This window comes from Takifugu rubripes, chromosome 1, assembly GCF_901000725.2.
Source record: "Takifugu rubripes chromosome 1, fTakRub1.2, whole genome shotgun sequence".
Classification (NCBI taxonomy): domain Eukaryota; kingdom Metazoa; phylum Chordata; class Actinopteri; order Tetraodontiformes; family Tetraodontidae; genus Takifugu; species Takifugu rubripes.
In genome coordinates, this window is record NC_042285.1 from 13,925,888 (window position 1) to 13,950,699 (window position 24,812).

The window sequence follows — 24,812 nt, forward strand, 5'->3', positions numbered from 1 at the left end:
TCCATTCATTAGCTCTCAAGTCAACACACAGGCTTAGGGTCTCTCTCTCTCTCTCTCTCTCTCTCTCTCTATTTGTGTTTGTGTTTGTGTGTATGTGTGTGTGTGTGTGTGTGTGTGTGTGTGTGTGTGTGTGTGTGTGTGTGTGTGTGTGTGTGTGTGTGTGTGTGCCTTCACTCCCCAATGAATCAGTGTGCTCGTTTGCAACCTTTGGACTGGTTCTCCTTGCTCTGTTTTCTCAAACACACACACACACACACACACACACGCACACACACACACACACACACACACACACACACAGAGGAAATTATGCCTATATGTCTGTTTTAGTCACAGAGGACAGAAGGCCAAATGTTTCAATTCACTTAAAAGTTCCTGTTGGTGCCAAGACACATACAAACATCCCCCCAAACACACACACACACACACATACACACACACACACAGAATAATCTAGAACATGCAAGGGGTGCTGTCAATCAAATGTGGTGGTGGAGGAAAAGGAGCTTTTCCTGCTGAAAGTTGTGCAACTCCATATTGAAGTTTGAAACAGACGAGATAGAAAAGGGGCCGTGAAGCAGAGGAAAGTGGATAGAAAAGTTTGCAACAGGAACTACGTACAAGGAAGATGGAAGAAAACACTGAAGAGGGGTCAAGGACAGGCAGAAGATAAAGCCAGAAACCCAGACAAAGACAAACAATCCTCCTTTTTTGTGTAAAAAAGATCTACTAGTGGTAGCTGAGACATTTAATGCACCCTATTTCATTATTACCCCTTTACCTTAAATGGAAATTGGATCTATTTCAAGATCGGGACGCTATTTCATACAAGGCAGGTTGGCCTAGGAGGGAAGGAGAAGTGGATTTAAGTACAGGAGGAGGGGAGCTGGGACAATTAGGTGAGACACATGAGGGTAATTAAGGTGAAGGAGGTGGTAGAGGAGGAGGAGAAGGGAGGAAAGGACAACTGGAATAACAATAAAGATAAACATACACAGATGACTCCCAAGATGGCTTGGTTCCAAGTGGCATATAACTTTTTAAATCCCTATATCTATTAATATTCAATCAGTATGTTTATACAAGAGGTGATGGTTATTTATATCAAACTCTGAATACATACCTCAGTTTTTTAGCCCCATCCATATCCATTGTATTTATTACACTGCCTTATTTACTCGCTCCATAACATTTCATCATTGGATTTCCTCTTTATATATAATGTTTTTTGGGGGTTTTTCAATAAAGGTTGTGCCAGGAGTCTTTAGAGCATGACTACTTACATCAAGTTTCATATATGAAAAAACAAAAGAATAACTGTACACCAGTCATAAAAATATACTTGAGCAGGATGTGGTTTGTCTGCATGACTGCCGTCATCTGTCAATTGTCTGAACAACTGTGATGTGTCTTGTGTTGTGGGTTAGTATAACTTGATAAGAATATGGATTTATATGTGTCAAACTACAGCTGGATGTAATGGGATATCTTGATAATTGTCATTTTGTACTTGCACATAGTAACTGCTTTTATTTATTTCACTAAGTTTATCATTTAAATCGTGTATGTCTATTTGAAATATTTGACTAACTCTCTCTCTCTCTCTCTCTCTCTCTCTCTCACACACACACACACACACACACGCACACACACACACACACACCGTTTTGGAAAAAAAATGTTTCCAGTTCTTTCTGTCAGTGACGCTTTTGTCCACAAGAGGGCGCTGTATACCAATGGAAATCGAGGTTGCCTTACATGGAAATTATAATTAATTATTGATGTATTGTTTGTCCAATAAAGGCAATTTACAACAATTAATTCAATCTATTGGAGTTGTAACAGCCGTCTGTCGATATTTTGCCAAATATTTAATTTACTGAATTTACAAATTTCCCTGAGGGAATCATCCCAAGGGATCAATAAAGTCTAGTCTAAGTCTAGTTTAAGTCTAAATGAAAACTTTTACATTTTGTGAGTGATGGATAATTTTAAATAACAGTTTCTATCCAGTTACCTGCCCAATCACATTGTATATTTCCTGTAAGAGCACAGACTTTAGTTTAGGTTTAGGAAGCCACAGTCTCAGACCGGCCCCGCCGCACCGCGCATGCTGCCCTCCCACATTTAACGGTGCCATAATGAGTTCTGTGAATTGCGAAGTCAGAGGGTGGCCTTAAAACATGCACCTCTACTTGTTGAGTTGCGTCGGCTGGAGATGAAGACAGCTTCCTCCTCTGCAGTTGTTCTGTGCTAGTGCTGATTCGGACCAGAGCTCATCGGCAGGCGCAGCCCGCACCGGGATGGGCGCCCCACCAGCGCGCAGGATGTTCATTTGGTTTTTTATCTTCAGCCAAATGATGGCAGTTTGTCGTAAGTTCGTCTTTGCTTCTGTTTTATTTTTGTTTCATTAAAATAAATTAAAATAAATTTTCAAAAAGAACCTTTCTTGCAGCAATTCTAATGTCGGGTTTCAACAAGATTTCCCCCCTTCTTATAAGAGTTTTAACCATTAGGGACGCATCAGGAAGTATCATGTAAAAATTAAAACTTTATTAATAGAATTATGATAGAAGCAGTGGAGTTTACCAGTCTTTTCCATACATGGTGAAATTTATCACTCTTCTAGATAAGTAACACTGGTGTTGGTTCCAGGTTCCAACGTGTGCACCACCAGAGGAGCCAGCACATGCAAGGAGTGTCTGGCTGTGCACCCCAGCTGTGCCTGGTGCTTGCAGGAGGTGGGTCTCTTCCTTCTCTGCTTCAGAATGGACAAAATGCTAAATGGACTGTCTTTATAGTGCACTTTATGTACCACACACTGATGACAGAAGATCCAGTCAGGATTTGTAGTCATTCAGGAGCTCTGGGAGGTGTTTCGGTATTTTTTGCTGACGGTTTGCTGGGGTCTGGGATCAAACTGTGTCACCAGACTGACTGTGTGTGTGTGTTGGTGTGTGTGTGTGTGGATGGTTGTTGTTTAGTAGGCCCTGCATGAAAGACAATGTGTGGATGCCTGTGGGAGAAAAATGTTTAGTGTGAGACTCTTTGGAAGATGTTCACAAACATACAATCCAACCGTTGCAGCCAAGCTTGTGACTGTGCGGTTGTTTCTCCTTCAACCTAATAAACCTTCACTGATTTTACTAAATCATTGCTGTCTTCGGGTCAACATCAAAGCGTTCCCACGATGAGTCAATTTTGAGCAGTTTATTGCTTCTTTTCATGTAGAGAGAGCCTGGAGGACCCACCAGAGAGGGTCCTGATGGGATTTTGTGTTGTGATTTGTCATCTTTAGTCCATGTGAGAAAGATTTCTTCAATGAAAATGCCAACTGCACGTCAATGCACAGGAAATTCCTGCGTTGCGATATGGATGCAGCTACTGCATGCGTGTCAGATCCCCACAAAACATCTCTCTTTTCTGGATGAAATGTCCTCTCTCTGCTTTCAGGACTTTGGCCTGGGGGTTGCCAGTTCCCCCCGCTGTGATCTGAAGCGTAACCTGGTGGCAGCGGGCTGCACGCCATCAGCTGTGGAGTCTCCCACTAGCAAGCTGCAGGTCATGGAAGACAGGCCCCTGAGCAACAAGGCAACCGTGGCAACACAAGACATCACTCAGATCAAGCCACAGAGACTCCACATCAACCTCAGGCCAGGTGGGTTTGCTCACCTGTCGCCTGGTGTTTGGGTCCTGTGTATTTAATCTCTGCATCCCATCACCTAGATGACGCCAAACGGTTCACCGTCAAGGTGCGTCAGGTGGAGGACTATCCTGTGGACCTCTACTACCTCATGGATCTCTCCTACTCCATGAACGATGACCTCTTCCGCCTGAGGTCACTGGGCAAAGGCCTGGCTGAGGCAATGAACCGCACCACCAGCAACCTCCGCATGGGCTTTGGGGCGTTTGTGGACAAACCGCTCTCACCTTACATGTACATCTCCCCCAAAGAGGCTGTGAAGAACCCCTGCTACAGGTACCGCAGAGGTGATATTGTGGCCTGTTAGAGTGTCCAGCCGCTCGCAATATCGGAGAAAATGCCGGCTACTTCATGAGTCCACTGCTTCATTGATAATTTAATCTACACGTGTGAGTCTCAAATGAATGTGGAGGAGCAGTCTGAGTCCATCAGACGGCCATCTGTCTGGAAAGGTGTGGCCTCCTCATCCCTTCCAAGCTTCCAAAGAAAATATGTGCAAAGTCTTAGTCTCACTGTATGACAAGAACCGAAGGGTCAGTCTCATTTCATTGCTTCCTTATCCAAATCTCAGCTCAGGCCAGAAGTCCCAGTAATGGAAACTCAGTTCTAGTGGCTGCAGTCTCACAACGTTTTTACATTCCCGAAGCTTGATAGCAGCGCCCGTGTGTGTCTGCGTGTGAAGTAACTCTGTTAAGCCGATGAAGTCATTTCTGTGAGAGCACGTTTAAACACAGTGTTCAGCAGTAAAAATACAGGCGGGATCAGTGTCGCCGCACTTGTTAAAAGCTTATGGTGTCTTCTCCAGCTCGGTCAGCTGCTCTGTATCAGACACAGGTTAAGCTGCCTCGCGTGAGTAAGAGTGTCCCCAAGGATCCCAAACTTTCGAGGTCTTGTTTCCCCGGCATTTTGATCCCGCCCGTTTTGGAAACTTCTCAGTGTCATTCATGAGTTTTATAATTGTTCTTTTTTCACTTCACTGACAGCATTAACATGACCTGCCTGCCCCAGTTTGGCTACAAACATGTTCTGACTCTGACGGAGGAGGTGAGCCGCTTCACAGAGGAGGTGAAGAAGCAGATGGTGTCCAGGAACAGAGACGCCCCGGAGGGAGGCTTTGACGCCATCATCCAGGCTGCTGTGTGCAAGGTGGGGCGACCCTACAGGCGGGCGCACATGTGCAAACTCTTACACATGCTGCCTGTTTCACTGTGAAATAAAAGTCCTTCTCACACACACACACACACACACACGCACCCACACTAGAAGAAGATAGGTTGGCGTCCCGGTGCATCCCACCTCTTGATCTTCACCTCGGATGCCAAAACTCACGTCGCATTAGACGGTCGTCTGGCAGGGATCGTGCAGCCAAACGATGGGAAATGCCACCTGAACGCTGAGAACATGTACAGCATGTCTACAACAATGGTAAGTGTGCACGTTCTGCGTAGCTGTGACGGATGGAGAGACACGAACCACACCCTCTGCTCCGGCCCCACAGGATTACCCATCTCTGGCTCTGATCACAGAGAAGATGTCTGAGAACAACATCAACCTCATCTTCGCCGTGACCAACCCCGTGGTCCCTTTATACCAGGTGGGGACTTTTACAGGACAAGTTCTGTCCAGAAAAGTGGATGAAGCAGGGATGAGACAGTTCTTAACCGCCTCATGGAGTTGGTTTGAGTTGATTGTTTATGGGCAACGTTTTTTCTTACACTAAACAACATTTCTCATAAACAGGGCAGCAGCATTGGAACATTTGGTCGGCATTTAAATAGAGTAAAGTGTGAGTCACCACATGTGTGTTTGGCCACTTTGATACTAATCTAATTTATCAAACCATCATTTAAAGGAACTGAGTTTGCAAAACTCAATATTGTAGTGACTAAAACTGAATATGATACACATGAATGTGTGTTCTTTCTATATTACCCTATGAATTAGTTTTTGTTCAGTCAGTTATGCTTCTTTTACTCAGCAGGTATAACCCAGTGTCTTCTGCAGTTGTATTTTTATTTTTTGTTTTGTTTTCATTACTTTGACACCATTTAAAGGAAGTGGGGGGCAGAGTTGGCATTTCATAAAAGCTGCATGAATAACTGACTTAAAATAACTCGCCACCGATTCTGATGATTAGTCACTTCACACTTGTTTGCCTGTTGACAAAGCAAGCAGTTTAATACTTGTTATCTTGGACTATTTGACACTGTAGCTTGTGTGATGTGTCTGTCTGCAGAACTACAGTGAGCTGATTCCTGGCACCACTGTTGGAACCCTCAACAATGATTCAGGAAATGTTATTCAGCTCATACTGCAGGCCTATGCTGTAAGTGTTACACACACGCACACACACACAAACGGATACATGCTGCAGGCAAGGGGATGACATGTGTTTTGCTGACACACACCCACAATGTCTAAATCCTAAGTGTAGTCGAGCCAAAGCCTTCAGCTCTGATGCTGACCAAGACCTGCTGGCTCTGTGTGCTTGTTTACTACTTTTAGCTTTGGCGCTACATGTTTGTAAAACTGTTCCCGTACGCCCCTACATCGTTCAGTTATAGCTTTGGACGTAATTGAGGATTACGTCATGTAAATAAGCTGGAAACGATTTGAACTCATGTCATGCTGCAAAATGAGGAGCCGCGCTGTAGTCGCAGCCCCTCCTTTGATTCGCTTCGCTGACCCGAGCCAAGCATTCGCTTCGACAACTAAACTCACTGTTGTTGCCAGAAAATTCGCTCCAAGGTGGAGCTGGAGCTCCAGGGTGTCCCGGACGGGCTGTCGCTGTCCTTCAACGCCACCTGTCTGAACGGTGAGCTCATCCCTGGCCTCAGGTCCTGCTCTGGCCTGAAGATTGGAGACACGGTGAGTCCCTTCCCGCATCACTTCCTGCGTTTGGTGTGCTCATTTATTTTTTCTTATGACCCTGTGGTGGTTTTGTACATGCCCCCGCCACATTAATGAGCGGCCCCCTCAGAGGGCAGACGCTATCGTTTTTCTGTGATGATTCATGTTTTCACAACTGGGCAAGGCTGCCTATGAAATGTTTAAAGAAAAAAAGAAAGAAAATAAAGCCAATTCTTGCGCAACATGCAGGACGTGTGTTTAAGCGTGTCATACTGTTCATTCATGCAGCATTGAAGAACTATTTTTTTATACTTATTGTCTTGGCAGTAGGAGTCGTTCTCCACTCCCTTCATGTTATTTACCCTGTTTTACCCACAGTGTAAAAATGGCATAAAACAACTGGATCAGCACATCGCGTTCTTGCATTAGTGTTCCTCTTCCACTCCAAGTTTAGAGTAGACTCACCAGCCTGAAGTCTCCCCTCTTTCCTTTTTGTTGCAGTTCCTCATTATCGTGGCCTCTTTGGCTCTCTTTCCTACTATTTCCTCACACCAGGTGACATTTTTTGGCCTCCGCGCATTTCTTTCTGTCTGCCTCAGCTGCTCTCGGGCTTTCGTTGCCATATATGGTGGTTTCTCCAGATGTTGTTAAGGCCCGTTTTTGGACAATAACCAGATTTCGATGTAATGTTGAATGAACCTGACCAAGATCATGTTTTGAATATGAGGTAACGAGGGTGGAATGTAATGACATTCATTTACTCGGTGATTGTACTTAAGTGCAACTTTGAGCTGCTTGTGTTTGAGTTCTATAATTTCCCTGGTGCTTTTAAACATCATCAAATATAGATAAATAAATAAATACTCTATGTTTTCACCTCTCTGTTACCTTCGGTCCTCCTGCTACTTTAGCCAGAGTATTTTTGAACCATCAGGGAACCATCTACCGTAAGTGTGTGTTAGATCATCTTCACCGGCTCGTCCCAGAAGTTTGCTTCCTTCCTGTTCTTCAGGTTTCTTTTACCGTGGAGGCCCGGGCTCGCGGTTGCCCCAAAGAAAAGAAGAAAACATTCTTCATCAAACCGGTGGGCTTCAAGGACACGCTCTCCATCACTGTCACCTTTGAGTGCGACTGCAAGTGTCAGGCCAAAGCCCAGCCCAGTAGCCCCAAATGCAACCACGGCAACGGCACCTATGAGTGTGGCATCTGCATGTGCCACCCCGGCCGCTTGGGGCCGCACTGCGAGTGCGCCGAGGGCGATTACGACCCCACCGAGCAGGACAGCTGCAGCGGGCCCACCGGCTCTGGAGGACGGGGGTCCATCTGCAGCGGCCGCGGCGACTGCGTGTGTGGCCAGTGTGTGTGCCACAGCAGCGACTTTGGAAAAGTCTGGGGGAAGCTTTGCGAGTGCGACGATTTCAACTGCCTGCACTACAAGGGGGAACTGTGCTCAGGTAGGAGCTCGAAATAAGGGAAAGGCTCAAAGTTCCGACGCGCAAACACCGTTGAATGTGGTTAAATGGAGATGCTGAGTGTGTGTCTGGGTCAAAGTCTCTCGGCTGTCATGGCTGACGTGCGACCACTTCATCAGGGAAGGATTATATACAGTAACCACACTCCCATCGGCTCAGATCATGGACATTTCGCAATAAGTTTGTGTATTTGTGTGCATGTGTTAGCTGTAGATGTTTGAGGAAGCTTCTCTCTTGTGATGGACATCTCCTCTAAACATCCGTAAAGAGTGTGTGATCTTTATCAGAATCAGCTTGTGCTTTTATATTTATATCTGTGGTTTTTATATTTAAAGAGACATGTCAAAAGAGACACGCCATCGGGTGAGACACCTAAAGATGAAAGCTGGTTTTAATCGTCTCCTGGCAGTGGTCCATTAAAGAATATTTAATTTGGAATATTTAATCAATTTAACTTCTTGGAATTACATTTGTAATGGTCCTTGTGGTAAATTTCTTCTGGTGGTAGTTGAGATGTGCTGATGAAGGATCAATACACAGGCTTCAGACACTACTGTCCTGTCTTTTTTAAGGTTGAGCTAGGTTGACTTGTACGTGGGGTATCTTTGACTGGGAAACTCCCAGACTGGGAGTTTCCAACCTTCGTGTTATCTTGGTTTCATCGCTACACAAACATTGAGACAGTGACTTGTGTCCACTGCGAACCCTGATTAGACAATCAGTTCTGAAATCAGAGATTACTACGAGATCAATTTAACTTTAACGCTCAGCCCCGGTGCGGTCTCTCCTCTTCTGTTCTCCCACCCCTCCCCCCTTTCCTAAAACTCTCAATGTTTTGCTACATTCCCCAAAGGCCATAGATTAAGAAGAAAATACCTCTCCGCTTAAGCAATGGCGGGGACTGTGAAGTAATGAGGCTAAAAATAGACCAGCGTTTGGTCAGAAAAGGTCCCAGTAGGAGAGAAACAATTTCTGAGTGTCGCGACGTTGTCTAGGGACGTGTATTTCTTCGTATCTGAGGATCAAAGTCGTCTCTTGTGTGCCTACAGGATCCATAATTAAAAGCCGGAGGTGCTGTGGTGGAGTGCGGTCGGTCCTTCATCCAGTCAGCCCGTTCCCGGCAGCGTCCTGACCTGTTGTTTATCTGGACATTGTTTTGCAGTGATAAGCCACAATTTCTTCTGCGCCATCACTCTCTTATTGGAGAACACGGCGACATAAATAACAACAGAAACGATGAGCACGACTCACACAAGCACGCTGAATCATGTGGGCAAAAAAAAGTAGCGGCCACAGACACCACAGGGCACACAATGGAGGTCTGCAACAGTCAAAACATGACTGGCTGCTCCTGCTTTCCTGTGTTTATGCGTAACGGCTCAAGCACAACAATTGCTTTTTCAAATTGAGAAATTACTTTTATTGAGAAAAGATGGCAGGTTTTTCTCAAAGGAGCAAGAGAGTAAAGCTCACGAGTATCAGCTAGCTGTTCACTTGTCTTGTGTTTTCCAAATGTAACTGCATCGGTTTCATCTGAACTCAGGTAAATCTGCTTTGTCATTAGAGGCCACCGGTGCGGATCAGATCCGAATTCGTGTCACGTTTTCCCTCTAAAACTCCCGCCACACCCATGTTTGTCAGAGTTCCCCGCGGTCATGTGGACTCGGGTTCATCACCAGATGTTGAAACGCTATTTTGGGCTGAGCGTCGCTCCTTCTCTCCCAGGCCACGGCGTCTGCAACTGCGGCTTCTGCCAGTGCGCCCCCGACTGGCAGGGCGAGAACTGCAACTGCTCCAGGCGCACCGACACCTGCATGTCCAGCATGGGCCTGCTGTGCAGCGGGAGGGGCCAGTGTGTGTGCGGAGCCTGCGAGTGCACGCAGCCGGGGGCCTACGGGGCCACGTGTGACAAGTGTCCCACCTGCCCCGATGCCTGTACCATGAAGAAGTGAGACAAGACACATTTTACACTGAAAACGTGCTGGTTTGATTGTGTGTTTTCGCTGCCAGAGAGTGTGTGGAGTGTAAACACTTCAAGAGGGGGAAGCTGTTCCAGGACAACACCTGCTCTCGAATCTGCAAGGACGAGATCGTGCTCGTCGATGAACTGGGTGAGACCGGCGGCCGCAGCCGCGACCTTCCTCTCTCAGTTCAATACAGGATGCTCTGAACATAACATTTTGTAGCTGGAATCTCACCTGCACCCTCATCCCACAAGCTACAACCGTTCAATTCTGGTGGAAGTACAGGTGGTTTCCATATTTAATTCCAGTCAGAACCCTGTTTCTGAGGGATTTGGGCCGTCCTAGGTGAAGCTCAGCGAGTCGCTGCTTCTCTCCTCGCCTCTTTCCTCTATTTAAACAGAAAAGGTGCAAATTCAGACTGTAAAAAATATTATTAAATGCTTTAAATCATATGGAATATTTTCTTAATGGACCAGTGGACAATTGTTAATTTTTTAATCATCGATTTTTTTTGTGTGTTGTTGCCCCAACAGGATCCGGCGTTACAAACGCCGTCAATTGCTCTTACAAGGACGAGGACGACTGCGTGGAGCGGTTCCAATACTATGAGGAAGCCAGCGGCAAATCGATCCTCTACGTCGTCAAAGAACCAGGCAAGAGAAACAAACACACGTAGCCTCTCTCAGCTTTTGGGACTTCTGAAGGGAAACTTCTAAGGACTAAAGGAGTCTGGTGACGGCCACATGGGTCGGGGCCGTCCGAACTGACAAGATAGCATCCAAGGGTGTGTGTGTGTGTGTGTGTGTGTGTGTGTGTGTGTGTGTGTGTGTGTGTTTCGTGGCCATGTTCAAGTTGTCACTTCCCTACTACGCTCCTTTCATCTGCTCGTTAAGCAGCCAGATAGAAAAAAGCGTGGAGCGGTAAAAGAGGCTTTAATGACCCCCAGTGCCCGCAGAGAAAGTCCCTCCTTTCATGAATGTGTGTGTTTAATTTAGGCACAAGTGGGAAGCAGAGAGGTGCACCAACATTTGCCTTGAACACCAGGCGCCCCGCGGTGCCCAAGAGGGTCATAAAAACCCGCCCGGGCTCGCTTGGAACACGCTGACTCGGCTTGTTCTCCACGGAGAAAAAGAAAATAAGAAACATTGGGCGCTGCTGAGAGGAGGAAACGAGACAAAGGAGAAGAGAAGGAATGAGAAACGATGTCGCACAAATAAGAGCAGACCGGTTTGTTCGCCTGGCGTGACGAGGCGAGGGCAGGAGATGAAAGACACCTGGAGAACACGGGAGGGCTTTGATCTCAGCCGTAAAGGTTCACCTCAGTTGCCCCGGGCGGCCCAGAGCTACCAGCCACATATGTAGGAACCACGGAAATACACACGCAACCATGTAGAGGAACTTTACATTCAGCTGGTAAACAAGCTGTTTCAGCTGAGTTGAACTCCTACTTGATCTTCTTTTAACTTTTTATAAGTGCTAATGCATAAAAGCTAAAATCTTGTTCCTTGTTCACGCATCCTCGCCACTAGATGGCGCTAAATCCCACAGACTGGCTCTCAAAAACGAGGATTGACCCCAGGAAGCATATTATTAAGGCAATAATTCATGAAAAGCTCGACCGAGATTGATGCTCTGAACAAACACTCCAGCTCCGGCCTCCCTGGCTTCTGCCTCTTTTTACACCCCATTTAACCCCCGAGATGGCGAACCTTTAAATCTGGAAACTCCTGATCTTTGACTACATGAAGCTGACTCACTCCTTCCTCTTTCCATCTAGACTGCCCCAAGGGGGCCGATATTTTGGTGGTGCTCCTGTCGGTGGCGGGGGCCATCTTGTTCCTCGGGTTAGCTGCCCTGCTGATCTGGAAACTGCTCATCACCATCCACGACAGGCGGGAGTTCGCCAAATTTGAGGAAGAGCGCGCTCGTGCTAAGTGGGACACGGTCAGTGGTGCTTTTATAGTTGTCATAGTTATGAGTGTAAAAGGTGCCCAGATGTATCATCTGTTATTGTGAGCAATTAGTCTGGTCATACCAAGTAAGGAACACACACACACACACACACACACACAGAGGCCCACACACAAGCAGTCTCTTACTTTTGTTTTCTGAAGATTTGTTGTGCTGTTTGTGTGTTGTGCTCTTACTTCAGAGGAAAGGCAGCTAATGGGAGTTTTTTACTGGGAACCAGGGACCAGACTAGACCCTACAGACCCTCACAAAAGTCTGATCAAACATGTGGAAATCCACAAAAAAAAAAAAACTAACTTTGTGTGTGTGTGTGTGTGTGTGTGTGTTTGTGTGTTTCTACCAGGGACACAATCCTCTGTACAAAGAAGTCACGTCCACCTTCACGAACATCACGTTCAGAGGAAAAGACTGACGCTCCTGCAGGCGTGGACGATCCGGGGACGATCCGGGGACGATCCGGGGACGATCCGGGGCCCTTCGCTCTCCTTTGTGAGGAGCCACCAAATCACGTGCAGACCTCTACTGTCAGCCAAGTTCTAATATTTGTAAATACGTAGGAATTATTGTGAGGGTGTGTGTGATCAGAACTCTACCGTTAAATGAGATCCAGATTTGTATGAGTGACGATGGACCGTTGAGCCGTGCAGATGATCCACATCCACGCCAGAACTACGAGTGTCTGGGACAATATGCGTACAGAATAAGTCTGTGTCGCATCTATTTTCAGATGGTTTTCAATTTTAAAATGAACTGTAATACTTTAAAAAAACAACCATATGTCATAGAACCATAAACAGAATAATAGAAATAATAACAAAGAAGTAAACTGCATGTTTTGGATTGAAGTTCAGTTTTGTCAGTATTTTATCATAAAATGCCTTAGGTTTCCTTCTTTGAATTAGGTGAACTGTGCTATAAAATCATGTGTTCAAATAGCATTTTTGAATAAGCGAGCGGCTTTGTGACAATAAAAACTTTAATGCGTAAAGGACGATATTTGCATTTGACTAGTATTTCCTCTCGTTTTAAAACCTGTTTGACAGGACAGAAGGGACCTGTTTGAATCATTTCGTCGCGTCGGTTCATTAGATGAAGCCGGCGCGTTGCTGTTCTGCAGTAATCAGGGATGGAAAGATGTTTCGTGCAACTGTCCAACAGGATTAAATCAATGTGTAACGGCGCAGCGCCCCCTGGCGTTCACCTGCTGCACGCGCGTGGTCGCGAACGCGGGGGGCCCCAACCTGCAGGGGCCGGTTGTGCTGCAGCCCCTCAAGTCCAAGACTGGACATTCTAAGTGGCCTTGACTTGAGTTTTTAAACACTTAACATGTTTTCGACCATGTGGTGAGTGAGCAGCGTGCGGCCACGGCGCGCGCGGCGCTTCCAACGTGGAAAGAGAGAGTTTCATTCCGAGTTTGCGCAGCTGGTTCCGGCCAGGACAGCAAAGAAAACAAAGCAACAATCATCTACAGAATGTACAGAATTATTAAAGTGTGGGGGGGGGGGGGGTCGTTTGATGTGAATCAGCAGCGGCCAGAAGTCATGAGGCAGGGCGCCACAAATATTTGTGCTTTAGCCCGGAGAGACGCGATCTTCTTCACGGGTGATATAACAAATGTCCAGAGATCGCGGCTGGGCCACAAATGCGCGTCACGCCGCATGATTTGCTTTACAGCACTGGTGGAAATTTCCGAGCAAATTTGACGTGGATTGAAATCCCACGCAAAGGGCTGGGGGATCTACTGGGGCCCGGCCAGTTCACCCACCACCACCAGTGCAGGGTAACGCCTTCGGAACCGCAAAGATGTCCGTTTCCAGGTGACTCCAAACACCGGAGCCTTCGTGATTCACTTAAACAAGCGCATAGACAAACATCCCATAAACCGCCGTTCCCTGGAGCCCCGTGCGGCCTTGCTGTAGGGGGCAATAATCTTTTATTAAGAGCCAAACAATGGACACCATGAGGGGGGCTGACCTCCTCCACTCGGTGTAAACGTTACATCGCTCGATAATGACAACAGAAAGATCCAGTGAAGCAGAGATGTGACAACATTCGCAAAGAGGCTCCAGAGCATTGACAGCTCCTGATCTGCCCGTTCGGGGGGAGGGGGGCAACAAGACGGACAAGGAAACCCCGAGGATCAGGGCCTCCTGTCCGGATGACACCAGCAGGCCCAAGTCGTACCGTTATCTTTAGCTAGCATTAGCTATGCTAACAAACGTCTTCCCCGGATTCGGAATAATTGTAAATGGATAATTTAATTTGCACCATTTTATTGTCTGTGTTTTTGACACCCCTCCCCTCCCCCGCTTTCGGATGGACGGACAGCATCGCTTCTGTGACTGAATAACACGCCAGTGTAGAGTTCTCCAGGTGAGACTTGTACGTGAGCTAGTACGGAACGTTAGCCTGCTAGATAACCTAAGGTTAGCTAATAGATGATGTCTAATACAGCTGCCTTTTGAGGCGTCCGGTACCTGATCGTAACGCTGGTTGAACTCATGCGGTGAAGTGCTTAACGTGTTTTGATGGCTTTTTTTGTTTTTAAAAACGGGCAAAATTGTTGGTGCGCGACATGTAGCATTAGCCAATAGTTAACATTGGGTAGTTAGCATTAGCCTAGCCTGGCTGCTTTCAAAACATTCTCTCAGTATAAATATTGTTCCCAAGTCTCATTAAGTAAACTTAAGGCGATCTGCTCTTAAATAAAAGGGAGTTAATTGCACATCGTTGATGTCAACACGGGGTTATGCGTCGTCCGTATTGCTTTGGAGGAAAAAGGAGAAACTCCAGACAACCTCGCCAAAGTATAACAGTTATTTTGATTCATTTTGTCAAACGGTCATAAATTGTCCCGAATTCACTGGGTCGAATAGGAAAAGTCCCCTTTTTGGCATCAATGTGCGCAGAAATCGCCTGTAAGAAGATAGATTGATTGATTGGAGGATTATGTGACGTCCTTCAGACTTCCATACAGTGATAACGGAATTATTCCCCAATCTCAACCTTAGAATTCCTATTTTTCCATGAATTCATGATACAGCTTTGCAATTAAACCTAAAACAATCAACATTAGTATCCCACCAGTGTGTGTATATATTTCCAAATGTATTTCTATTCAGATAAAACCTGTATTTGCTCTCAATCATCACATATTAAATGGCCATCTTTGATTATAGCACATTAACTCGCCAGCTCAGATTATGAGAAACGACAGTCGACCATGTTGTCAACTCTGCTCCGTACTCTTCAGATTGGATTTCAGCTTGCACACATCCAAAATAAGGTCCAGGAAAATGCCGGACGAACTGCAACCACTGTAGTCACTAAAGGTTACAGCCCAGAGAGTTCCTGGTTCACAGCCCGTGTGTGTGTCTCTGCTTCCAGACATGATGGAAGGACTCCACAGTCGGGCTCTGAGCCTGGACCCACGCAGGCAGGAACTGCTTGAGGCGCGCTTCACCGGAGCTGGTGTGACCAAGGTGGGGATCCTCACAACTGCCAGGTCATCTGTGCAGCCGCTCAACTTAAGTTGAACCGCGCCGGTGGGGGACTTGAATGTTCAGTCTGCCGTAAGTGCACGTGCAGAAAAGCTGCTCGTGCAGGCAAACGCCCCGCGTGTGAGTGACACTCGGGCTCGTCCTTGTTTCCAGGGTCGTGATGCCCCTAACTGCCCCTCGGTTCTCCAACTTAAACAACGCCAGCTCTGTTTTGGTGGACGCGGGAGCTGCCAGCAGCTCTTTGTATCAGCACAGAATAGTGTGGTGGCGGTGAAATGGCCCCCGCTGTTTAACTGGGTGTCACCGCCACGGCGTCCATTGGACAAAATGGCAACCCCTGGGGGGGGGGGGGGGGGGGGGGGGTAGAGGGAACGGTGATCTATTTTAGAGACTGTTCTTGCTACATGGATGATCTTGAGCAGAACTCTAGCAGGCCTTTACCAGCATCACTGTCCTGCTCCACTTACCCTCGTGTGTGTGTGTGTGTGTGTGTGTGTGTGTGTGTTGTAACATAGAAACCTGGCTCATATAGATCTTGTGTTTTCTAGAGTTCAGCCAACAGCGAATCATCCAACAAGTCACTGTGCAGCACAGGATCGCTGAGTGACAAAGAGGTGGAGGTGGGTTGGGGGAGATTTGTGGGTCATGACCTGAAATGGGGGGACGAGGACATTTAAAACGTGTCTTTGTCCAACAGATGGCAGAGAAGAAGACCGGCGTCCAGAGAATCAGGAAGAGAAAAGGTGACACGTGTGACAGCAATAGTCAGGGTGAGTGTGGCGGAACGCTCCCAGACGCTCGCCGCCGTCAGTCGCTGCATTTTGTCCACGTCTCGTGCGCGTCTCTGTCTTTTGTCCTCTGCCTGCTCCTGGCGTCCCCGGTGATCGGCCCGAGTTCCACGTTCACGTGTGTCTGACGCTTCAGCTGGTTTGATTTTTCCTTTCCTTGCAGGAAAGGGGAGAGGACACAAAATCAATGATTATTATGAGGTGAGTCCCAACAACAACAACAGTAAACACCTCTTTTCATTTAGTTCATGTGGAGTCTTCCTCTTCATATCCTTGTGTCCAGTTTGCTGGTAGCAGTGGCTCTGGCACCAGTCCGGCCCGGGGTATTCCCATGCTGGTCCACTCGTCTCCACAGCATTCCCTGTCCAATCCTCTGGTAAGTGACCAGTCCTCCCAGTCCTCCCAGTACAGCTCTGCTTTTCCTCTAGCTTCTCTCGGCGTCAGTGTTTTGACCAAGGCCGCGTGTGCGGGGTTGTTAGTGGGCTGAGACGCTGGACTGGAGACATGGCAGCGTCATTGTCCTCCCTTGTCTGTCTCACATCGTCCTGCTGTGTCTGTCTTGAATGCAGTTTCAGCTCAGCAGCCCTTCGTCCACAGGCTCGGCCCAAACGGACTCCTCATCCTGCGGCTCTGTGAAGACGGTCCCGGCCCAGCCCTGCTTACACAAAGCCATCCAGGTAAGTGGCCGGAGGTGTGGACGGCGTCTCTGGTCGCTCCACCCCCACACATGCGTGTGGTAGCTGTGATGTCCCAGTGGTGGGACGTCTGGTTGACGGTGGGTGTCTCTCCGTCCAGACCGAGCTGACCTTGCTCAAACTGACTGCGCTGGAGAGGGATAAGAACTCTGACCTGGAGAAAAAGGAGGGCAGGATTGATGACCTTCTGAGGGTAAGACGATGAAATCATACAAATCCGTCCGTCTTCTAATAACCTCACTGGTTTGCTCGGATGTTTTCGGGAATTTAAACGGGAAACCCCTGGTTTTAGCCTTGACATGCTAGGCTAACCTTTTATGATGTACAGTATCTCCGTCATCATCGCAGGGCCCTATGTGAGCATATGGGCTGGGTGCCTTGCTCAAGGGTACCTTGGCAGTGCTCTGAAGGTGTCCTGGCACCTCCCCTCCCCGCTATCCTCCATGGTTTGGGGCTTGAACCCAGAACCCTCAGCCCAGTCCCCTGCAGACTGAGCAGCTACCGTCATGAATATTATGTTAATTAGCATTTTCCCACATGTCCCCTGGTTGTACAGCAGCGGCGCTAAACCGTTGCTTTTGTTGTCAGGCCAACTGTGACCTGAGGCGACAGGTGGACGAGCAGCAGAAGATGCTGGAGCGATACAAGGAGCGGCTCCACAAGTGCGTGACCATGAGCAAGAAGCTTCTCATCGAGAAGGTGGGTCTTAGAAGCACCCAGTAGTTGTGATCTACATTTACGTCTCGGCTGTTTGCTACTTCCGATCTCTCCTTTAGGCCAAGCAGGAGAAAATGGCGTGCAGGGACAAGAGCATGCAGGACCGCCTTCGTCTGGGCCACTTCACCACCGTGCGGCACGGAGCTTCCTTCACCGAGCAGTGGACGGACGGATACGCCTTCCAGAACCTTATAAAGTCAGCGCTCGAACGAAGCCAAAGCCAGGTTTCACGGTTGCCCTCGGTGACCGGAGCGCCGTTATTCTGTCTTTCCGCAGGCAGCAGGAGCGAGTCAGCTCGCAGAGGGAGGATATGGAGAGGCAGAGGAAGCTGCTGGGGAAGAGGAAGCCGGCATCCTTGGCTCCGACACCTCCACCCAGCACGGAACAGAACAAGCGAAAGAGCAGGAGCACCAGCCAGGAGAATGAGGCGTAAGAGGGCATCAATGACATCACTTCACCATGTTTTATCCAAGGAAACGTGGGTCTCTGAGCCGAGGCTGCCTCTGGGGCAGTTGGGGGGCGATTAACGGGGTGAAAATCCCCAGACTGGCAGCTCATTTCTGGTCGCGTGCACGTCTTGCTGTAGCGTCCCGGCGTGAGTGGCCACAGCCTTTCAGCTCCTGCTACTTTCCTTTGCAGCTTGTCATTGGCGCAGTATCACGAGCAGGAGGAGATTTTCAAACTGCGAATCATTCATCTGAAAAAGGTACCTGTTGTTAGCTTACGTCAAGATTTTGAGACTTCTTTGTGAGTAAAGTCAGCGTTCGGCAGGGGCTCAGAAAACCCAGACTGGCTTCTTGTTTTTGCAGGAAGAAGCAGAGATCCAGGCAGAACTGGAGCAACTGGAGCGGATTAGAAACTTGCACATTCGGGAATTGAAGAGGATCCATAACGAGGATAATTCTCAGTGTGTATCGCATCCACGTAGCTTGTGATGTCACGAATCCCTGAAAAGACCAGCTGATGTTTAAAACCATCTTCCCCTGCAGATTTAAAGACCACCCCACCCTGAATGAGCGCTACTTGCTATTACATTTGCTCGGAAGGGGAGGCTTTAGTGAGGTTTTTAAGGTAAATAAATATGTAAACAGCATCCGAGGGCACTTGTTTGGCACAGCGTTGTCCATCCTCGTTGACGGGTCGTTTCCCTTTTGCAGGCTTTTGATTTAACAGAGCAAAGGTATGTGGCCATTAAAATCCACCAGCTCAACAAGAACTGGAAGGAGGAGAAGAAACAGAACTACCACAAGTGAGTCTGGACCCGCTGATGAGAAAATAGAATCCAAAGGTTTCCATAAACGGCTCCTGTGTTTTTCCAGACACGCCTGCAGGGAATACAGAATCCATAAAGAGCTCGATCATCCCAGAATAGTCAAACTCTATGACTACTTCTCGCTCGACACAGACTCGTAAGTGAACTGTGGGAGGGACCTGTTGTTCTGGTCTCGCTGATGAATCACCGTTCTGTGGCGTTGGTCGCTGGCAGGTTCTGCACAGTGCTGGAGTACTGCGACGGCAACGACCTGGACTTCTACCTGAAGCAGAATAAGCTGATGACGGAGAAGGAAGGCCGCTCTATTGTCATGCAGATCGTCAACGCTCTCAAGTACCTCAACCAGATCCACCCGCCCATCATCCACTATGACCTCAAGCCTGGTACTCTTACTTTTTAGGCTTTTGGGGTCTTTTTTGGGCTGTTTGTGATTGGAAAAAGGAACGTGTGCGTCTGCAGTTCCTAAAGGTTTATCTTCTGTTTACTGCTCTGGTTTTAGGCAACATCTTGTTGGTCAACGGGACAGCCTGTGGGGAAATTAGGATCACCGACTTTGGGCTGTCAAAGATCATGGATGATGACAGCTACAGCTCGGCAGACGGGATGGATCTGACCTCACAGGGGGCAGGAACCTATTGGTAACGTCATTCTTCAGAGACAGCCACGCCATTTGAGCCCAACTCTGGAAACTTCCCAAAAAAAAAGTACAGAATCCTGTTTCAGTTTGGTATTGTGCTCAAACCGCAGGTACTTGCCTCCTGAGTGCTTCGTGATGGGTAAAGACCCCCCCAAAATATCCAACAAAGTGGATGTTTGGTCAGTCGGCGTCATCTTTTATCAGTGTTTATATGGACGCAAGGTGACCACTGTGCATTCTTTTCTCTAAACCGGGGCCTGTTGTTGGTCTAGACTCTAACGTTCAGGTGTTTTTGTCCATTTTCAGCCTTTTGGTCACAACCTGTCGCAGCAGGACATCCTTCAAGAAAACACCATTTTAAAAGCCACTGAGGTGCACTTTCCACCCAAACCCACAGTCACCACTGATGCAAAGGTGTGTTTTCGTGAGACCGCAGATATTCCCTGCAGACGTTCTTGGATGTTTTGACGAGTTCGCCCTGTCCTCCCTGTCACAGGCCTTTATTCGCCGATGCCTGGCCTATCACAAGGAAGACCGCTTGGATGTGCTGCAGCTGGCCAGCGACCCCTTCCTCATGCCCCATATTCGAAAAGCTCTGGGCAACAGTGCGCCCCTGGCGCCTGCCCTTCCCTCCACATCCAGCTGCCACAGCAGCACCTCCATCTGAGACTTGATGAGCGGAACTGGAAGGCAAAGGTCCTCCACAGGGAGGAGTTCCACTACTGATGAAAATCACCTTCGCTCTTCTGAACGGGAAAGAGCGCCATGGGCTGCACCGATTATCAGAGTGTGAATTGAAACCAAAATGCCAGGGCGTGAGCGGTGCACGTGTCCACGTGCACCACCCCTGTGAAAACGAGGGCCGTTCTCTGGCTGTGGGCTGTGGAACCCAAAGATTCGCCCATATGCATGCACTAAGGTGAAAACCTGGGGCTAGTTTCAGGGGGCTTTTCTACACGGTTAAACCAATAAAATTGCACAAATGCCAGGCTGGGAAGTTCACCATGCGTGGAATATTGCCTGCCTGGGACGTTGGAAGGTTTACAAGAAGCATTAATGAAATTTCTTTGTGTTTTGCTCCAAATGTATCTATTAAAATATTTTTCAGAGTTAGTCAATTTCACAAAAGAACCCTTTTAAATGTGTGAACCTGAGACTTGTAGGGAGGGCTTTCACTAGTTCCGAGGATGACCAAAGCCAGAGGCCTGCCTGGTGGACGAGGCAATATCGGAGGTTCGGAAATGACAGAGCTGGTTCAGAACATAGAAGCTACCTATTTTACATATTTTACTGGGAACTGGAAATCAGCCTATTACTGTATTTGAATTAAGTCCATATTTTTCCATGAATTTTACCCTCTTTTGTTAAACTTATGGGGGGGAGGGGTGACTGTGTGATTGTGGTGAGATTGAAGATTCAACAGAAATAATTATGAAACCATTAAAAATGTTTTGTTTAACTGTGGTGCGAGTCTGTTCAAACCCAAGCACAGTTGTTCTTGTGGCACAAACGTCCTCTGATGCTTTATTAGGGGGGATTTGAGCAGACAGTAACAAGTTAGTGATTACCAGGATACACGTGATGCCCTTTTTATTACCAATAGTGGATGTTTAATCAGTGGAATATGACTTGAACATCAGCAAACAAATTCAAATGTGTCTGAAGCAGTTTCACTGTGGGTTTGCTTAAAAATGTAACATTTTATCGTAATAACTTTACGTACAGACAAACACTGACATCCACCTACTGGAAACCCGGCTGTGCTGTGCGTCCAACAGACTAGAGAAGAATTTTTTCAACTACATTGAAGAGTGTCGAAGTAAAATTAGTATTTGTGATAAAACTGTGTGAGTAGTAGTTATTCTACTTTCAGAGTCGCCTTTGTAACCACCTTTCTTGAGGATCGATATGAGTCCTGTGCCGTTAGTACTGAAAATCCCAAAATGATCCAAATAGTTCTTTTGATCTCTATATTCATGTGAAACCTAATTGAAATGGCCAGGGGGAGTCTGCCAGCCTATCTGTTGTAGAACTGCGAAGTGACCCAGGCCAGTCCCCACTTCAGGTTAGTGAGCATGAACTTGAGCGCTTTGGTCCACTGCTCCTCCGAGTTGAACTGGGTTTTGATGGAGTACGAGCCGCCGCTGCCGCCGGTGTCCTCGATCTTCCCTTTCTCCACATCCATCCTGATGTTGGAAACAACGGTCAGGTTCCTTACATCTGCATGCTCCGACTGAACAAGTGGAAATCACCTGTACGGGAGGCAGAATCCAGTGTCTCCTTTCTCCACCTCCTCTTTGAACTGCTGGACACAGTCCAGAAAAGCCACCATGGCGTGGTCGAATTTATTGTCCCAGAAGAACCTCAAGCCTCCTGAACAGTACAGAGGCAGTTCCTGAATGAAAAACAGTTACATGTTAGGAGAAACTTTAGAAAAGGCAGAATTTTTGGACAATAGGTAATATAATAATAAATATAATAGGAATTCATTGCATACCTTTGACTTATCTGTCAGTGACTCCAAGTATGAGTGGTTTCCATATGGAACAAGACGATATCTGGAAAGTAAAGAGCCATGCTTTGAACAAAAGTACATTTATCCAAGCACTGTGTGTGAGTAATAGTAAACCTAACATGGGTAGGAACCTTTTGAAGCGCAGCCCCATCTTATTGGCCAGAGCGTGCAGTAGCAGCACCGTCTGGCCCCAGGCTGCATTGATCTCGTTCCACTCCACGGGGACGCTGGGGAGTCGACCCAGGCGGAAGTTGTTGATTGTGCCAAACTGGCCACTGTGCCTATAAGAACAATGTGAGTCAGTCCATAAACACTGGTTCTGTGTCTTACCGGGGAAGGTGATTAACTAGGGCATGCACAGCTTAACGCAGTTGTGTGTATGTGTGTGTACCAGATGTGAAACGTGGCATTAAAGACATTGGTCTTTTTTAAACGATCCAGCTGAATCTGGCAGTAGCGCATCTGGTTGTCGACACTCTTCAGCTCGTCGTCCAGCTCCAGCTGCTGCCGTTTGAACTCGCTGTACTCTTTCTGATACCTTCCAGGGAAAATCAGTGAAACCAGACGGTTAGTTGCTGCACAATAATCCAAATAATGATCAGACCTTTTTATAGGTGACTTTCAAAACAACCAAGGACACCATAGAAAAATACAGTGGGAAAAACAAGTAGAAATACATGATCCAACCAGCAGCCGTTTACAGGGTCACTCACTGGAGCTCCTCTGTGTCGAGCTGTTGGGAGTGGACCCTGCACTGGGCCAGGTCGTCGGCCACAGCAGCCCTCTGCTCCTCCACCGTCTCCAGTTCCTCCACCAGCGCTGCCTCCTCCTCCTTCAGCTGCTGCAGCTCGGCCAGCAGGGTTTCCTCGTCCTCCACCTGCAGATTTGACAGCAGCTCCAGACACTGCCTGAAAATATATGGAAAACTATATGTTGCTGACTGCAGAAACTAGGCAGACATCTGCAATCTACACTGAAAACAGATCAGCTTTTAAAGTAGCCACAAGGCCCGAGTGTGAGTCTGTGTGTGTGTGTGTGTGTTACAGGAAGTGAGAGAGACAGATCTCTAGTATCTTCAACTGAACGCCAGCAGAGAGATGAATTAAAATGGACTTGCTTGTAATTCTGGCATTCGTTCTCTGTGATATTGAGCTGTGTGTCGAGGTGGTCCAGCAGTGTGTCGGTACACTCCTCACAGAGCGGGTGGTCCACGTCTGTCTGGCCTGACATGATGTCAAACAGGTCACTGGTGACCTTAATGAAAATGATTCACATTAAAAATCCTCCCTCGCTTCAGTGGTCTCAGTTTCAAGACACGAGAAAGCTGATTACCTTCAGCCTACGACTGAGATGTTCCATGTTGCCACAATCAGATGCTTCTCCAATCAGCGTGAAGCTGTTGGCGCTCTCCGTTGACATCATGCTGAAGACAAACAATCAGCAGGTCTGCCTCACACACTGTAGCCATATGCAACAAGCATCCCATTCTATTTATGAATGTAAAACACTTTACCGTGCTGGTGGGATGTACTTTCTTGACACGCCATCTTGTTTGTTTTCTACAAATGCCTCCTGGAAGGATTATTTAACTGTTAGACATATACAGCTAACTAATTTATTTATTTTTCTAAATTGTGAGCTACACATGGCTGTGTTTATTGGAGTGACTTCTCTGGATTTGGCATTATCTTTAGCTGAACTCAGATTTCTGAACGCTAAGTCTGCTGCGGTGCTCCCACCTCTGGTGCCGTCTCCCCCTCGGAGCTCTCCGCCTGTTTACTCGGTGTCACTGTGACTAACGGTGCTAAGGAGAGACGTGGGAGACATTATGGGACAGAAATGGACGCAGGATCTCTACAGATATAAAGGGTTTCTATACTAACCTGTAAGTTCATGGACTGTGACGCGGTCGAGGACATTAAAGGACGTGTCCAGCTTGAGCGGCTGACAGCATCGCTGACACACGAAGCTGACCTGCATGGTTGTGCTCGATGATTTGGACACCTCCATCGTAACTACAACAGGACATGCGCTGACGTCAAATACAACCTTTAGATAGTCCTCTTTAATATCACTTACGCAGTATTTACCAGCCAAAGAACTCAAATGTCTATCATGGTTCCAAACTAGCTGGTTAGGAAGCTAACCTAGCTAGCTAGTCTGTAGGGCATATTACGCTTTAAATAGGTCAACTCACGGTTATTCGTGAAAATATGAAATTATTTAGCAGAATTCATGCATCCCGTGGTAAGAAATCAACTCTATGATCTTAGGTATGACTGTAGCATTTTACACAACGGATGGTTTTGTCTTTCCACTTCCCTATTGTTGTTTACGGCGGATGTGACGTCAGGTACAATGCCAAGTCACGTGGAGTGGAGCGTTCGCTCAATTATTATTATTATTATTAGAAATTACACGATCATAAATGAGCTAAAGAAACTGGATTTTTTTGTATGTCACTTAATGCACACTAAAATCTCTTTCCAATCGTAATAAACTTTTAACGTAATTGTTACAACCATGTGACGTGTCATGTGATCTTAAAGAAATTAAAATTAAAAATGTGGGTTCAGGAGAGATTTTAGGGTTTTGGAGGCACCACAGTGCGTACTGTCCGATTCAGCTCTTCACCACGACACTCGTTTACCGCTTTCGATTTACAGTTGTAATCCGACACTCCCCCTCCCCCTTTTTAATAATTTTAGGATTAAATTCAATGATGTC

At 47.2% G+C, this 24,812-nt stretch overlaps 3 protein-coding genes across 12 annotated transcripts; 2 read left to right on the top strand and 1 right to left on the bottom strand.

The window, feature by feature from the left end:
- Nucleotides 1–103: 103 nt before the first annotated feature.
- Nucleotides 104–12,956, top strand: LOC101069582 (integrin beta-3-like). The gene is made up of 16 exons (XM_029841531.1): nt 104–1,748; nt 2,244–2,373; nt 2,656–2,741; nt 3,454–3,658; nt 3,727–3,979; nt 4,687–4,849; nt 4,967–5,128; nt 5,202–5,297; nt 5,940–6,029; nt 6,437–6,571; nt 7,566–8,007; nt 9,751–9,973; nt 10,036–10,136; nt 10,523–10,642; nt 11,767–11,933; nt 12,304–12,956. Exons 1-16 carry the CDS (start codon nt 1,737–1,739, stop codon nt 12,370–12,372), a joined length of 2,454 nt encoding a protein of 817 aa, XP_029697391.1. The 5' UTR covers nt 104–1,736; the 3' UTR covers nt 12,373–12,956.
- Nucleotides 12,957–13,474: 518 nt separating this feature from the next.
- LOC101069810 (serine/threonine-protein kinase tousled-like 2) lies at nt 13,475–21,029 on the top strand. 6 transcript variants are annotated; one of them, XM_029840871.1, is made up of 22 exons: nt 13,674–13,739; nt 14,289–14,333; nt 15,348–15,442; nt 16,009–16,080; nt 16,158–16,230; nt 16,412–16,449; nt 16,532–16,624; nt 16,818–16,925; nt 17,044–17,136; nt 17,532–17,642; nt 17,720–17,856; nt 17,937–18,089; nt 18,300–18,366; nt 18,470–18,567; nt 18,650–18,731; nt 18,818–18,909; nt 18,980–19,069; nt 19,147–19,316; nt 19,433–19,571; nt 19,681–19,792; nt 19,877–19,984; nt 20,067–21,029. In XM_029840871.1, exons 3-22 carry the CDS (start codon nt 15,350–15,352, stop codon nt 20,235–20,237), a joined length of 2,100 nt encoding a protein of 699 aa, XP_029696731.1. In that variant the 5' UTR covers nt 13,674–13,739; nt 14,289–14,333; nt 15,348–15,349; the 3' UTR covers nt 20,238–21,029. The 6 variants fall into 6 exon arrangements, with proteins under 6 accessions (XP_011604740.2, XP_029696741.1, XP_011604729.2 ...); XM_011606414.2 differs by having other exon boundaries at nt 13,713–13,777; XM_011606438.2 differs by lacking the exon at nt 14,289–14,333 and having other exon boundaries at nt 13,475–13,777.
- A 36-nt stretch (nt 21,030–21,065) lies between these two features.
- becn1 (beclin 1, autophagy related) lies at nt 21,066–24,450 on the bottom strand. Of its 5 annotated transcripts, none has more exons than XM_011606026.2 (12): nt 24,176–24,450; nt 23,969–24,100; nt 23,825–23,889; nt 23,599–23,657; nt 23,418–23,508; nt 23,203–23,339; nt 22,799–22,993; nt 22,477–22,623; nt 22,217–22,366; nt 22,068–22,128; nt 21,823–21,965; nt 21,066–21,756 (listed from the first exon to the last, which is right to left on the bottom strand). In XM_011606026.2, exons 2-12 carry the CDS (start codon nt 24,093–24,095, stop codon nt 21,588–21,590), a joined length of 1,344 nt encoding a protein of 447 aa, XP_011604328.1. In that variant the 5' UTR covers nt 24,096–24,100; nt 24,176–24,450; the 3' UTR covers nt 21,066–21,587. The 5 variants fall into 5 exon arrangements, with proteins under 5 accessions (XP_011604328.1, XP_011604322.1, XP_011604313.1 ...); XM_011606020.2 differs by having other exon boundaries at nt 24,165–24,450; XM_011606011.2 differs by having other exon boundaries at nt 24,283–24,449.
- Nucleotides 24,451–24,812: the final 362 nt, after the last annotated feature.

Bases quoted from the DNA above. Each gene is read 5' to 3' on its own strand.
- LOC101069582 (XM_029841531.1), top strand. The intron at 5,129-5,201 runs GTAAGTGTGCAC...CCGGCCCCACAG, and splicing joins ACAGCATGTCTACAACAATG to GATTACCCATCTCTGGCTCT. The intron at 5,298-5,939 runs GTGGGGACTTTT...GTCTGTCTGCAG, and splicing joins CCGTGGTCCCTTTATACCAG to AACTACAGTGAGCTGATTCC.
- becn1 (XM_011606026.2), bottom strand. From the start codon at position 24,095: ATGGAGGTGTCCAAATCATCGAGCACAACCATGCAGGTCAGCTTCGTG. The intron at 23,340-23,417 runs GTAATCAGCTTT...ATTTTCATTAAG, and splicing joins ATCTCAGTCGTAGGCTGAAG to GTCACCAGTGACCTGTTTGA. The intron at 22,994-23,202 runs GCAAGTCCATTT...ATATATTTTCAG, and splicing joins AACGAATGCCAGAATTACAA to GCAGTGTCTGGAGCTGCTGT.
- LOC101069810 (XM_011606438.2), top strand. From the start codon at position 13,603: ATGCGCGTCACGCCGCATGATTTGCTTTACAGCACTGGTGGAAATTTC. The intron at 17,857-17,936 runs GTCAGCGCTCGA...GTCTTTCCGCAG, and splicing joins GCCTTCCAGAACCTTATAAA to GCAGCAGGAGCGAGTCAGCT. The intron at 19,793-19,876 runs GTGACCACTGTG...GTCCATTTTCAG, and splicing joins AGTGTTTATATGGACGCAAG to CCTTTTGGTCACAACCTGTC.